Genomic DNA, 15,847 nt, shown 5'->3' on the forward strand with positions numbered 1-15,847 from the left:
CAAGTCACAGTAAACTTAAAATGCTTCCGTACCTGCAGTCAGTTACTGTTCTGTTCTGTGGAGTTTAAAAAACTTTCAGACGAAAAGCACTGCTAGCAAATTCTCGTGAAATACAAAAAGCAACAGAAATGCCACTGTGACATTGTTTAAAGTCTTTCAGGAAAGTGGAATTCTGTTTTGCCATTACTAAGAATTTTACTTTGTCATTTTCATCATCGTGTATCTATGCTTTGTAACTTTGTAGTTTCTGAGGTAAATTAAAGCTGTATACTAAAAGGTAAGGATTCCATTTCTTGCTGTCCTGGTTTCAGATGGGTCAGAGCTGATTTCCTTTGTAGGAACAATGTATGTCCGGTATGATGCTGTGTTATGGCTTTAGCAGAAAGGCAGTGTTGTCAAGACACCAATGTTTTACTAAATAGTTTTTATCTCAACCTATGAGTTCTACTTCCTTTTTTTTTTTTTTTTTCCAGTTGTATCTCATTGGAGGGTTGAATGAGTGAAGGGCTGTGCATCCAGCTGCTTGCTGGGTAAAACCACACTTGTCTGTGGTGTTCGAAGGGCTGACTTTTCCAGTTGATCTTCCAATGCTTCACTTGTGGATAAACAACTTGTTTTATAAAATTATACATGCATGTAAAGCTTTTGATGAGATAAGTGAATTTTATCATTTTAGATACTATTTTTAATGACATGAACAATAGCTTAATAATTTTTTTAAATCCATATTTGATTTTCTAAAATCCATATTTGATGTGAAGAGTACCATTAATGTTGAGTGTATTTCCTGCTAAAGTCTTTCCAATTGGAATTTGTGAACAGGGCATCCTGGTAATTTTTAAACATACCATTTTACCCGAAATCAGTAACTGTTTACTAAAACAAAGCTATGTATTGGAAATATTATCAGAGTATTTAGTGTCATGTTAGTGATTAAGTTGACTTAGATATCAATACTGTAAAGTGTTTAAGTACATGAATAAAAATAAGCATCATACCTAATTGGAGCCTGTTTCAAGGTAACAGCTGAGCAAAAAAAAAAAAAAAAACACAGCAAAACAACCCAACAGATAAAATACCTGCCATAAATCATTCCTAAGCTTGAGTCTGTGAGAAGGATGACACTGTTTCTTTGTTTCCAAATTCCTGTTATTAGTTTAAAGCAAAATACTAATAAATTGTGTGTTTTCTTATTTGGACTGTATAGGACTGGCCACTATAAAACAAACTGAAGTTTTTTCCCTAATGTGTTGTGAGGGTAGGTAACTTTGTATGATTTCAAAAAGCACTGGATTTCTTTAAAATAAATAAATAAAGTGTTTGTACTAGATTATGCAGAGGTTGACAGGCACTCAAAGTCAAGTGTTCTTAGAAACTGTTGGTGCTTCAAAATGATGATGAATACAGTACAGGAAGAAACCTAAAAAAACCCTCGCATCAACCCTTGCTATTTCCTTTAATTATTTAATTCTTCCTTTAATAATAATTTTGCAATGTCTTTGCTAAACCTTATCATTGGCATTACTATTAATAATCTTATTTCAAGAATATTTAATAGTGTTATATCGATGATGTGATTCTTGAGTTCTACCTTTAAAAGCAAAAACTTGATACATAGGTATTACTGTCCAGAAAGAGTATTGGTCATTTATTTTAAGGAAATGTTTTGTTACAGTTTTTGTATTTTTAAGGACTTCCATTTTTTATGTATATCCATCCTGACAACTCTTCCATGAGCCATGGGAAATAGGATCACTGTCATATAAGGATTGGGGAATTGAGGCCCACTTTGCCAAGAGGTATCAAAGCATCCTCTATAGTACGCAAGTGAGTTTTGAATACTAGAACCCAAAATTAAAATGCTCCTTTTTTTTTGTTGTTTTTTTAGTCATTTTTCCCAGGAAAGTTCCCAATACTTTTTGAAAAGTATTTTAGGTTTGAAACATGCTTTAATAAAGTGCCTAGCGCTTAAGTCGGTCATGAAGCCGACTTCATGTTAAAATGCTAAAATGTTGGAGGCATGAATTCAGTTCCTGCTTTGCCTAGTTAGGATTGAAATTTCTCTAACCTCTGAGTTGTTTTGCTATAGAAATAGAAGAAAGTAATGTGCAAAGAAGTTATTTAGAAGATTAGTGGTATAACACTCACATTTAAAATTTGACAAGTAACATGCTGTGAATCAGATTTTTTGTTGCTTGAAGGATTGTCAGCAAGGTTTCATCTTTCCTGTGTATAGTTTGGAAAGCAAGAGACTCAAATGTTCTTGTTTTGCACGCCTAGAGAGACATGATTTTAACCTGTCCAATGAGAGAAATGAATTTCTGACTGTCCTCAGAGCATGATCCCGTTGTTCTTTGTGATCAGCTTCATTTGGCTTAAAAGAATTTGTAAGTAGAAATTCAGAATATACAAAAGTAACAGTAGGATATGAATATGTAAGTAACAAGTACCCTCTTTCAATAAAATTATGTTGAAGGAAGACAAATGAATTCTTTTTACATATCTTGTCATTGTTGCATAGGTTTCTCCTTGTTGTGAGAGAGTGCAAAGATTATTAGAAAATACATCTTAGAGGTTCAGATTTTGCATCATGTATGGCACGTGTTTTGTTCTGTTGGCTCTAGTGAAAAAAGTGTTATTTTTAATTACTGACTCTTGTACACTAGGAACGTATGAAGTAGAAATACCATTTTATGGGAATGTTTTATCAGGTATTTATTAACAAGTGATTTTTTTTTTTTTTTTTGGATAAAACGTGCAAATCATCAGGGAGAATATTTTGGAGTAATTATGGTTTTGTAGAATATAGTATGTATTACCCCTACAATGCAGTGAAAAGCAATGACTCTTGTAATTGTTGGTCAAATAAAATCAGCTCAGCTTTGTCAGTAAGTACTGTCCTGCAGTGTACATGTTACAAAACTGAAGGTGAAAAATTTTTCTTCACTGTAGTAAGACTGAACTTTGAACCAAATATTTGGAAGAGACTTTACCTAAAGTTTTTTGTTTGTTTATATTTACTGCTAGTAGAATCCATTTGCTATGGCTACATTGAGGAAAATAGGTTAGAATTTTAGCACTGATGTTTTGGAAAGAACATCAAGATGCATTTCAGCCCTTTGTACTGTGACGAGATCATCCATACCTTGTCATTTCATCTAAGTTCTTCAGGTTCTGCACTGAAGTTTTTTTTACATTTCTTAGTAGCCTATTTTGGTATTTCAATGACCTTAAAAGGCATTTTCCTATTATGAAACCTTAGTCTATTTTTCTTGCATATCAGACTACATGCAGTGTTTATAGTGAAAGAGAGGGAAGAATTACGAAAATCAATTTGTATAGATAGATAATTTCAAACAAGTGGACACTTTGTCTCAATATTACATTTCTCACAGTGAAACTACACTATCAAAGTGAAATAAACATAAGTTAAAGCTGGATCAAGTGCAGATTTATACACATTAAAGCAGCCTGGTAGTACTGTAATGTCACAATATGAAAGCAAAGTATCTATTCATGTTGTAGCTGTTAGAAATTGCAGCATTAACATTTTGTAATTTGGCACTTGATCTTGAAACTTATATTTTGAATAGGTGAAAATACAACTTCCTTTCTTGATGTGTTAGTGCTCTTCTTGTATTTTGTCTATGTAAACAGGAAAAACAAACATAAAACCAAACTGAATTTGGAGGAGACTGTTATATATTTTTAAGTCCCAGTGCAGCTTGTGGACTTCCACAAAATCAGGTTAGTTACCTGATATTGGCTGATATTGATATCACAGAATACCTTGCTTAAAACAATGAAGGGCTTTCCACAGTTTTCCACAGTTTTACTTCCACAGAGAGTCTTTCCATTGCTTTCAAAGAAACCCTAACAAAATATGATCTCACCTTCTTCTTCTCATTACCTCATATCTTTTAGCTATTTGCCCCCCAGTTCTGCTTTCTCCCTTATTACAGACACAGAAACTAGACATTTGGTATATGTTGTTTAACCTTGTTTTGACGCAATAACGTTTTCCACTCTACTTCACATCTCACTATTTCATTTTTCTACTTCTCTCATTTTCTTTTACGTTAGAATTTTCTAGTTCAAAACTGAAAAAAATATGTTTAATTCATTGTGAAATAAAAGGTTTCGAGTTTTTTGTGCATGTCTGTGAAATGGTAAAAGAAACAATTTGTTTAGTTTTTTTCTGCAGTGATTTTTTTCAGTTGTGTTTAATTTTCAAGTCTTTGAGCATGTGGAAGGAAAGATATTAATAAATTAATTACATCCTGGTGATAGAACAGTATTCCTTATGTTTGAAGCCTTCCTCCTGATTGAAAATAAAAGGCAAAATATTTTGTTTTAGAAAATACTGTAGAAGAGCATTTAAGTTAGAGCCTCTCTCTATTTTTTTGTCAAGGCTACATCTACACATTATTTCTGCTCTGCAGCTCTAAGGTACAGCTGTTTAGTTACATTTCCCCCCAGTTACAGATCCAAAACATCAGCTAAATTTCCATAATCTCTCTATTCAGCCATTGACATCTTTTTCTCCGGCCTTGGCAAGTGCATTCTTGTCATACTCTCAGCCAGTCAGGATTCTGCTGTGAAGTATAATATTTAAAGTATAATATGCCTCATCCTTATGTAATTTTGGAATATCACACTTAATTTTTCAATTGTTTCCTCTTTTCTCTGCTATATTGCACAGAAGATGCTTGTCTTCCCATTCAGAGTACTTCAGGACTTATTCCCATTCAATCATGTCTCATTTAGTATTATCTGTTACTAGAATTTTATTCTGATGGTAACCTGTTCTACTGTAATCAGTTTAACTCTGCGTAAGCTTGGTTAAACTGATCCCTTTTGGCTGAGGAGCAGTAGCGAATTGCTATCAGTACAGATAAGTCACGTCCAGGGAAATGTGCTATCATCTCCTTGGTACAGATATCACAGCCATTGGAGGGTTTGGGTGGGAGTGTTTGCACAGCTGCTTGCCTCGTGTTATGTCTTCTTTGTGGGCTTACAGAGCGATTACAATCAAATTAGACAACAAAGCTTTGAACAGTCTCAGTCTGACTGTGTTTAAATTCATGGCCCCAAAAATAGTATGACTAAGCACCATAGGTACAACGTGTTAAAGTTTTTGAAGACTAGATGTAAATAATAACTGCAGTGACAAGCTGAGATTTTCAATTGTGTGTGCAGTAAATACTGACTGCTGGATCAAGAGATTGTTCTTTTCAACTTTCCATTTCGTTGCTCCTGTTGAAGTTCAGAATCAAAAGTTTCCTGTTTTGAGGGTGCTGTGAACAAGAGAATAAAGCATAATTAATAAATCCATAATTATTTTTCAACAATTTTGAATGTATAACCCATTTTAAATTTATTCTCAGAATTGAATAAAGAACTCTGAGAAAAATAATTAAAGATTTTAAATCGGAGTTTGCAGTTTGGAGGATGGAAGTCAGCCAATTTTCTCCAGGTCCTTCTTTAGTTGTAAGAATGTACTTGCTAACACCACTGGATGTTTAGAGACGAGGGGCTGGATTGCTACTAGAAGTTTCTACCAAATTTATTGGATGTGTTCTGTAGAGAAGACCTAGTTAAAATGTCAGTGTGAAGGATATTCTAGGTAGATCACTTATTTTCAACCCTTTTATAATTAGAGTTTATGAATTTGGATTTTTATGTTGAATTAAGTTACTTGCTTTTAAAATTAACTTTTATCTTGATGAGACTGGGTGCTGTTTAGATTACAGGACTGATCTTATGCTCATGTCAGCTGTTGCTGGAAATGCTAGAGACATTTGGAATCAGGAATAATAAGCTTCACAAAATCATCATGACTCTTTGAAAGAGTTCTGCCAGATTCCCAAATGAGTCAAGCCATATTTGAAAAATCTGTGGATTAATTTGTGTGTCTTTTTTTCCCCCTCTGATAGTCATAAATGGATGTTCCAATAATTCAATGTTCTGTTCTTAGCTGTCAACAGAGGTACAACAGAGGTACAGTGTGCCTGTGCAAGAAATCAGGAAATGAAAGTAGAAAAAACTGTTATGATAGCATGGCAACTTACAGAAAGTTCTGTTTGGTTGATTTTTTTTTTTTTTTTTTTTTTTTAAAGGAGGGATTAAAATGATAAAAGTGAATATTAGAAACTCCAGTCAAAGATTTAACATAAGGAGAATGTATGTGTGAGAGAGATGAATTTTCTTGGAGCTTGCCTGCTAGAAATTAACTCATCATTGCTGACTGTTGGAGCAATGTTCTTCCTTTGCCACTCAGGACGATGGTTCTGTTACTATTCTGTAACTCTGGATCAATTAAATTCCTTGTAAGCTAGCTAATTTATTCTAGAGAGAGTGCATTTTTCTATTTGCATGTATTCTGTTATTTTACAAGTCAGAAATTCTCGGTCTAGAGAATAACATTTACAAGGAGTGAACAAGAATTCCCTGCATTTTAACTTCAGAATTCCACTACTGTTTCCCATTCTTGTGAAGTACAGGAAGGCTGCAATGTTTGCATTCTCCAAGAAGCTAACTAATAATATTACATGTCTTATCAATTGAAATAAATAGGGACCATGAAAACTGCTTTTCATCTTCTACAATTATTTCTCCTGAATGATGAAGCAATGGAAACACAAAATTAAGAATTATTTTAATTCCAGACTACTTCAAGTTTTTGTTACCTCTAGCATGTGTGAACTGATAGTATATTAAATATGTTTCTTCTTGGGTGATCGAATGGAACTTCTGTTACTGTCAGTGAGCTTCTCTTCTAGTTTCTAATGTGTTATTCTAAAAATTATCTTCCTAATAACAGTAGAATTCATAGAACTTCTTGTGTGTTTTGTAGGGTTGTGACTCTCAAATGAGCATGTCAGAAGTATCCTGCAGTGAAAGTACCTCCTCTTGTCAGTCTCTGGTGCATGGCTCAGCTCCAGAAATCCTCATTGGCCTCCTTTACAATGCTACAACTGGAAGATTATCAGCAGAAGTGATAAAAGGCAGCCACTTCAAAAACTTGGCAGCAAACAGACCACCCAGTGAGTGAAAATCGTTTTTCATCCTAATGCTTCTGTACTGGTGGGGCTCTTAGTAGTAAGGACTTCAATGCTATCATTTAGTCTTCTCCAATCAAAATGAAATAGAGCGATCATCAACTAATCTGTTTCATGTTTTATATTTCTAGTCAGTTGGGAAATAGCAAAACTCTAAAATTCAAAATATTAATTGTACGTTGACAAGCCTGCTTTAATTTTTCATGATGACTGACTAATAAATTACCTTTATCATACTAATTAATTGCTAAATTACTAATGCCTCACATCACAGGCCAAGAATAAAAAGTTAGTGTTTAAAGAGAAAGTACATGCCAGTTGATATTAATATAAACACTATGAACAGTTATTGCTCTTCCTAGAGGGTTTGATACTGCAGCCTTTGATTGCTTATGTGCCTACATACATGTGGTAGAAATGTATTTGATTTAGGAATGTCAGCAAAAACAATGTAGAAGCAAATTGAGACCTTTGGCATATATACTGTGCAGAAGGAAGATTTATAATCAGCATTTGTTCATAAATATGTTTGTCTGAAATATCTGTGAGCTTTCTATAGTCTAAATTGAGCCAGATGGGATGTCACACGCAGAATATTTTTTACTGACTCTAATTCTTTGATAAAGCTTGAGAAAGCTCAGTAACAAACTTTTAAAATTGCTTTGTAGATGTCGAGTCTGATTTACATTAGTTGTAGCCAGACTTACTTACCTGTTCCTCTTGGTTTGGTCTTGAGGCTCAGGTTTTAGCCTGTCTTTCTGTTTCCTAATCTTCAGATTTGTGTGGCACTATTAGATTATCCAGCAGGCTGCCAACGTTTTGTAAGTGGTTTTCACATCTCACTTTGCCTTCGGAGTTTAGGAAATAAGCCAAACAAGTTGAGACTGATGCTGTCATCTTTCTTTCTTGACCCATGTTTTATTTCAATCATTAATTACATTTGGCTCAGCTGTATTCTGTTTTGCTCTCTGTATATTTTTCATGCTGACTTAGCCAGCCTTCATTAACACTGCCAGAGAAGGAAAGCCAAAGATGATTCTCAAATACTTTTTTATAACTAGGTAGCTCCCCCAGAATCACCTATTTGCAGACAAAGCGAGAAATAGATGGGAAAACCCAAGAAGAGCCAAGGACAATGGAATTTCTCTAGGGAGAGTCAAGTTTTTCCATTTGGAATATGCAAATTAGTTGGGAGTGGAGAGTCTGTACTTGTTTTGAAGACAGACAGGCTAATTCTCTGGTAAGATAATTCGCAAAGTGTGTGCTTGTGCTAACAATTATGCACACAACTAGGATCAAAATTTTTGGTTTCAGATTGCATAGAACATGACACACAGCCCTGCATGTTCTGTCTTACCCTTTTTGGAGGAAAGATTTTTTGATGACAAAAGTTTCCAAATAACTGCTCTTGCATGTTATCTTTTGTCATCCCCTCTGCAAGGTAGGAGGAGGTTTTGATATTCATAAGTCTTCTTGTTTACATAAATGTGGGTTTGGAGTTTTATTTCTAGACAGCTGGAAGGTAGTACACCCTTTAGGTCTGGCAAGACAGTGCAGAATACTGTGGAATTCAAATTTCTCCCATGGATTGTTTTGTGCATCCCCACAAAGTGAAAACTCCTTGTAAATTCCTGGAAGCAGGTGCATGTTTGTCATTGGCTATGCACCAGCCTCTCATAATTTCCACAGAAGACACATAAGGTTGTTGATGAAATACTCTGACCTCATTTTTTCTTGAATCACCAGTGGTCTGGAATCTTTAGGAGTGCTGCAAATCATGTGCACAGGTCAGTTTTTGTTTAGGTCATGAGAAACTGCAATAGGAGGGGTAGCGATTATTCTTCCCCTCAAATAATCCTTTTGATATTCTAGAGTTCATTAACTTATTTATTTTTTGTGAAATGCTTCTGCAGCAAGTAGCATTGAGTCCTACATTTCTGGTTCTTGGTAGTTTATATTCCTCTGTGGCATGTTTCTTATTTAGTGTTTCATTTAGCAACTAAGTACAAGCAAATAGGCCAAATCCTGTAAGCAGTCCAAGCATGTTAGACTGTGTCTTGGTTTCTCTTGTGACAGTGTAAATTTTGTCTGAGAAAAGACTGTTTCCTAGTATATCCCAGTATATCTTAAATCTTGAAACAAGGTATGAGTTTTTGCACCTTAAATGCATGTGTGTATATGCACATGAAATCCATAGACATGAGTTTTAATAAGTGAGATCTGTACATTTTGTATAGAGAGAACCATATATGAAATTCACATTTAAGCCTCCCTCAGCTTTTTCTAAAGCTTGGATTACAGTCATTCTTATGCCCAACTCCATCACCACTCAAGAAGTATTACAATCATGTAGCCATAACTGTAACATCTAAGAGCAGTAGAATCTTATTTTTTAGTACAGTGATATTTTGCTTTATTGCTTTTCATGTAAAAATTATAACCACTGTGTGCAGTTTTTCTAATATGCTGGAGTTTGCATGAAAAAGCATAAGGGTTGATAAAATGGATAGTGTTCTTTACCTAGTCTTCTATAACCTAATCATTTTCATGATTCTTTCTGTGTTCTGTGTGCTTTAGAACCCAGTAGCTATAACTGCCAAGACAATCCATTATACAGTGTAATTTCTGTTCAAGATTACACAAAAACTGCACAAAAGTATCATTTCATGAAATTTTACCCAACAATCCTTTTGTTCAATCCTTTTTCTGATCTATGCTGCTAAGATTTTGTATTCTTCCAGTCCTGTGAATAGTGTTTCCTCTTAAACTTTAACCTTAGATCCTCTCTCACCCAGCTATTGACATCTGGTCATTATTTCTTTTACTGCTTTCCACCCCCTGTTGTCAGATGGACTGTTCTGTTGTCTAAAACACTTGATAGGTGGACAGGTTTATATAATTCGAGGTGAGTTCCTGTAGAATCTAATTGGATGTTGTCTTTTTCATGCAAAGAAAACTTGCCAGCAGTAAAGCTATCCACAGCTGCCTATCATACTGGTTTATAAATGTGTATGCTTATTATTTCTTGTGCTCTCTCAGTCACAAGTTGCGTCTATCTCTGATTATGGATGGTGGAATTTCAGTGTACCTGCAAAGTGAAAGTGTGCAGTGTGTTCCTTTTTAAAAAAAACTTGAATCTTCTGACATTATTCAGTAACAGTAGAGTTACAAAGAATAAAAAAGAAAAAAAACCCATCAGATTACTTAATACAGTTGTATGTTTCTTAAAGTCAGTTATAACTTCATGAATACATATCCTTCTGCAGGACTTAGTGCTTGCAGTCATGTGAAAACAGATCTTTAAAAAGAAGCATTTATACCCATATACTGGCATTCAGTGTTTGCTAGCCACATTTACTTGCAATAGATTCCTGTATCTACTTCCTAAGATCACTAAACAAGCTATGATTTATGCTAGCATACTGAATTATGTTAAAAAACAAAAGTGTATTATTTCATGAATTGAAGAATTAAAAGCTTGTATTGTGCAAAATTCCATCTTTGGATGCACTTTGCAAAGTTTTGGTCTTAAAAATGAATAAACTCAAAAAGCCCAAAGTGAGAACCACATCCATGCAGAGATTATTCTTAAGCACTTAATTTTGGCTGTTGTGATTTCATCACTGCATAGCAACACGTGTTTTTCTTTTAATTTTAATTTTTATTTCTCTTCTTGATTCAATTTTTGTTCATTTTATTCTCTGAAAATTCAGTGGTATGCTTTACAGTGTTGTGGCTAGTTTGAGCTTGCTAAGTGTTAATGCAACTTAAGTTTGCTTGGAACAAATGGGGACTGGATGGGAAGAAGGATTATGAGGTATACCTTTAATTTAAGCCATTTACATAGTACTGAAGCCAGTTAATTTGTTAATGTGTTTGTAATATTTTGCTTACATGCCATCTTTTTCATGTGTCTAGTCTGAGCTGTGTTCAGTCAGCCTGGTATACACCATATCCTTGAATCTTGCAAATATCATCAAAAACTCCAGTTCTATCTGATATTCCAAACTATGATTTATTTTGCAGATACATATGTTAAATTAACACTCCTGAACTCCATGGGGCAAGAGATGTCCAAATGCAAAACTTCAATCCGACGAGGACAGCCAAATCCAGTGTACAAAGAAACCTTTGTTTTCCAAGTGGCGCTGTTTCAGCTCTCGGATGTAACGCTCATACTGTCTGTATATAACAAGCGCAGCATGAAACGGAAAGAGATGATCGGCTGGATATCCTTAGGTCTCAACAGCTCAGGAGAAGATGAACTCAACCACTGGACTGAAATGAAAGAATCTAAAGGACAGCAAGTATGTAGATGGCATACTTTACTAGAATCTTAATGAACAGTTCAAAGCGCAGTCGTGGTTTTAAGGGAGCTTTGCCTTTCGAGATGATGATCATTTCACGTCACAGTCTGCAGATTTGGCGCGGAAGTGAAAAATGAAAATTGAGATCAACATTCCATCTTAAAGAGTGCACAACCTGCAGAACAGTGGGATTTAATGTATAATCTTCACTTAGTATCAAACACTTCCTTGGTGTCAGAGGAGCCTTGCTGTATGCAAGTATGTTAGCAGTCCCTCCCCCATCCACCTGATGCTGTATTTGTTTGGATTTGTTTTGTGTTATTCAATTCAGTAACATTTTACGTGAACTTTTCCAAATTGATGCAAGCTCCTTATTGTGTACTTTTTGTAATGCTCTAAATACTGTAGCTTCTGACCTGCCTGCAATCAGACTAAGGGTCAATAATTTGCACTATGAGAAAAAGTTGATGATCTGTAAAGCAAAAAAACAAACAAACACCAATACCAAACAGGGAAAAAAGAACCCACCCCAGGGGAGAAGAACATTTAGTAATACGGCATATATGAATGCAGTGTTGTTTTACACTGAGTTTCTTTCCAGGAGCTGAGTACAATTAAGTTTTCATTTTTGATATGCAGTTGGTTTGAAAAATACTAGCATTTGGGCATCAGGTGAACTCTGATGTAAATGTTTCTTCAATATGTGGCAGGAACGAGCTCTATATATGGCATAAATTGGGTTTTTCCCCTTTGCCTGTACTTCTGCCTAATCCAAAGAGACCAGATCAGTAGTTTGGTCCCTTCCAAATCTCCTTAGACAGGTTGTACTGTAAAACTATGTAACTTTCTGTTGAAAGCACCTCCTGTGTTCATGTATTCCCATGTAGGAAGCTCATACAGCATGATTTTACTAAAATATTTTTGTGTTGAACAAATCAATATGGGTTTCTTTAAAATGTCAGCAGTTAGAAGCTAGCTTTGAAAGACTGAAGATTGCAGCAGCAGCTGAACAATGCAGAACAAATGAAAAATATTATGACTTTGGTTAAAACAGATCCATTTGAAACTCTTCTGAGCTGTTTTAGGGACTACTCAATGCTGTTTGTGGAAGTGCAGAGCAGACCAGGAGTTTTTTGCCTTTCTTCTTAGAGAAGACAGCATTAATGAGTTTCTGGGTCTTTGTTTTTCTTTTTTAGTGATTTGCCAACTATTGAATGAATTTTCATGCCCAAAAAAGAAATTTTCATTGTTTATGTTCAGGTTGGGAGGCACAGCTTTCTAACAGCACAGTTGAGAAGCCACAGTATCGCAAGGAAGTTTCTCTGTCAGATGAACACTTCTGGCTTCCACTGAAATTAGGAAAATGACTGTGCGCCCAAGACTCCAGTTTGTTCCAAATATTTTAGAGGGAATCACACTAATTGTCTAATTGCTGAAACTAATTCAGATTAGTCAAATTGTCAATTATTGAGTAATTATTGTTTTTAAAAGCTTCCCAATTCAAATATTCTAGTTGCCTGCAGCGATGTTTCGTTTGCTTTTATTACCACGCAGAAAGTAAGCATATTTGTTGTTCTTATAAAGGATGTTGATGTCTTACTAGTATGAAACCTCACGGACTGTTTTAACATGTGGTAGGTAGAAGAGTGAAGTTTAGGATTTTCTTGAGAGAATTAGTGGTAGCCTAGAGCGTTCTGATAAGGACTTTTTCTTTTAAAGTTGCATTTGTTTATAATACCTTTGAACAATCCTGGCTTTAGGATATACAGTCGAGCATAGTGAGATTGGAGACAGCAACTATAGTATAAGATATTTCATGTGGTTCTCAAATTCTCACACCAGTTAACAATTTCACTAGGGCCTTTCTAAGGGTATTGTAATACCACTTAGTTTATTTGGTGCCTTCTGATGGGTTTATTTGCAGTGGCAGGTTTTCTGGTTTTAAAGATTTAAGATTTAAATATTAGCAGGCCTTTTTTTGTTGTTGTTTTTTTAATCTTATATTGTGCTGCTGCTTCATTTATGGAAGATTTATTTACTACGTAGAAATAATCCAAAAACTCTTTAACGTGGAAAGATCTTGCAGTGCTACAATACAGTTTGTTTCTTCTAGTCCTTGTTGTTCCTCAATTTGTGAAGTGCAGTGCTGAGTGTAGCCTTTAATCAAAAAAAAAAACCAAATGTTAATTTTATGTGCATAAGGAAATTGCTCAGATTTTTCCCAATCCTGTTCTCTTTCCTACAATACAAATTCTGACTTAAAAGCTATTCAAAAGCAATTTTTCAATGGACATGGAACCATTTTCACTCATTCTGTTTGTGGATATTCTGATGCTTTTTTTCTTGAAGCTGAAATGTGTCTCTTAATTATTGTCTCTTTGAACAGGTTTTGCTTTGTAAAATAATGTACAGTATTTAACAGCAGAAACGGAAGAAGTTAATTCTAATGGAGGATATATTTAAAGTTGCCACTGAACAAATGAAGAAGCCAGTTTGCAAGGTGCAGCATATGGCCTCTTACAGAATCCAAACTAAACCAGCTATGTCATGACTTTGGTTTCTGTTTGTAGGTTGCACTGTTTCAGTTTTACATGCAATCAGTCAGATTTCTAAGACACTGAAACCTCAATTTAGACACAGCAGAGATTTATAGTAATCTCTGTTGGACACGTTTGGGAAAAGGAATCTCCTTCCACATTATGTGACTCTTCCCATGGTATCTAGTTCCATTTTTTGCTTCACAGAGGAAAGTTTGGCTAATTTGGGTTTATTCAGTGAAGGCTGGAAACTGTAAATAATGGAAATGAATATATAATTTTCAGGTGGTAGAATATTGATTTTTCTGTGTAAAACCAGTCACAGCAATAATTGGATTCACCCTGGCATTTTTACAAATTAGTTACAGTATCAGTGCTGTCACATTGTTCTTTCTTCATAGATGCCATTCTTATGCTTTGTTCATAATTTTGTTCATCTGGTTGTTTTAAGTGAATCAATATTTTCCCATTTGAAATCTGCCTTGAATATGTAAGACCCTGCATAGGGGTTTATTCATATACTGTGTTTTTGTGCATTCAGATAAGTCTCAAGTGTGGAAGAGAATTTCTAAAGAACAAAGTGTTCAAAACAAATTGGAAACGGGCATTTGTGTTTTTCTCAGATTTGTCTGTGTTCTTCATAGCTTTTTATTGCTTATCTTTATTCAAAAGTACAACTGGTACTTGGAAGAATTTACCAAATTGTTTAATTGCTTTTCTGTTTGTCAATATACTACATAGAGATGAAAACTCTTGAATGGAATGTTTCCTGCCAGCAACGGTTTAAGTGTAGAACAGTGAAGTTTTTACAGGCTCTATTCTTGAAAATATTCCATCCTTTTTGCATATAATCTAATTGTTTTGATGTTAAGAACATTTCACATAGATCTTCTCAAAGGTAAATTCTTCCTGAAGATAATAAATATGGAAGGAGATGGGTTAGTTCCTTTCACAATCTGCGGTACAGGCAAGATTGCAATCTGTACAGAAGCATGAAATCACTGTTCAGAAGGATGAGAGAGGACTTGCAGTCCCTGTAGGACATTGCTGTCTCCCACATATTCAGAGACATGGAGTAAGCAGAGCCGTGCTTTCACTCCCTATTCAGCGGGTAGCGCTGGTGAGATTCAGAGGTTGGTACCTGTGGTGCTGCTTCAGGCAGCCACGCTGTAACTACACATTGAGTCCGACAGCAAAGGCAGGAGCCGGGCAAGGTGTAAGTTCTGCTATTGGAGAAACGTGATGTAATTCTTCAATCCAGTTATATTTGCAACCCTCTAATCTAATTAATAATTAGATTACAAAATAAGGTGAGCCTTTAGGGTTAATATATTTGCTTTTATTGGCGGGAAAGGTTATTTATCAATGTAGAGAATACTGAAGCTGAAAACTGTTTGGGTTTGGTTTTTTTTTGTCATTTGCTCTAGGAAATATTTTCACCTGTAAATTCTTGCAACCGTTCTGATGCAAACGCAGTGCTTTTTTGGAGTTTTGAAGCAATGTTTTTGTTGTATAAAAGTTGTTTGAGTTGCTGATTTATTCTCTTTACTCCCCAATGATTTGCTCCTGCTTCGAACACCTTGAGAAGCTGTCCGTGGCAGTCAGTGGAGCTTAGAAGTCAAGGGCACCCTGTACTCTTACCATAACGTAATAGTGCAAAATCCTGTCCAACTCTCTTAAGTTTTCTGAAATGTAAATCATCAGTTCTAATATGATGAAGCAGAAGACAAGGCAAAAAGTTTTTTTTCATGGAGACTTTCTAATGTATGAATTGAATACTGATTGCACTTAACATGTATGAATTCTAACAAAAAGTCTGTGCTAAAATAAGAGAATGATGTTTGATGGGAAACTTCTTGGCCTGAGCTGTTCCAGCTTGAAACTAACGGCACAATGCTTTTTCACTTATCCAGGAGTTGTGCTGAGCCCTTATTCATCACAC

General features: G+C 35.1%; 1 protein-coding gene across 4 annotated transcripts in view; it reads left to right on the plus strand.

The window, feature by feature from the left end:
- Positions 1–15,487, plus strand: part of SYT14 (synaptotagmin 14) — a 105,612-nt gene extending 90,125 nt beyond the window's left edge. For 2 of the 4 annotated variants that reach the window (XM_048938404.1, XM_048938400.1), the window contains 3 exons: positions 6,857–7,046; positions 9,910–9,966; positions 11,088–15,487. In XM_048938404.1, coding sequence (XP_048794361.1) covers positions 6,857–7,046; positions 9,910–9,966; positions 11,088–11,401 — 561 coding nt within the window. In that variant the 3' untranslated portion in view covers positions 11,402–15,487. The remainder of the gene's footprint in view (positions 1–6,856; positions 7,047–9,909; positions 9,967–11,087) is intronic. The other 2 variants (XM_048938403.1, XM_048938402.1) reach the window with 1 other exon arrangement.
- Positions 15,488–15,847: the final 360 nt, after the last annotated feature.

The sequence above is a fragment of the Lagopus muta genome, chromosome 2 (genome assembly GCF_023343835.1).
Source record: "Lagopus muta isolate bLagMut1 chromosome 2, bLagMut1 primary, whole genome shotgun sequence".
Taxonomy (NCBI): Eukaryota; Metazoa; Chordata; class Aves; order Galliformes; family Phasianidae; genus Lagopus; species Lagopus muta.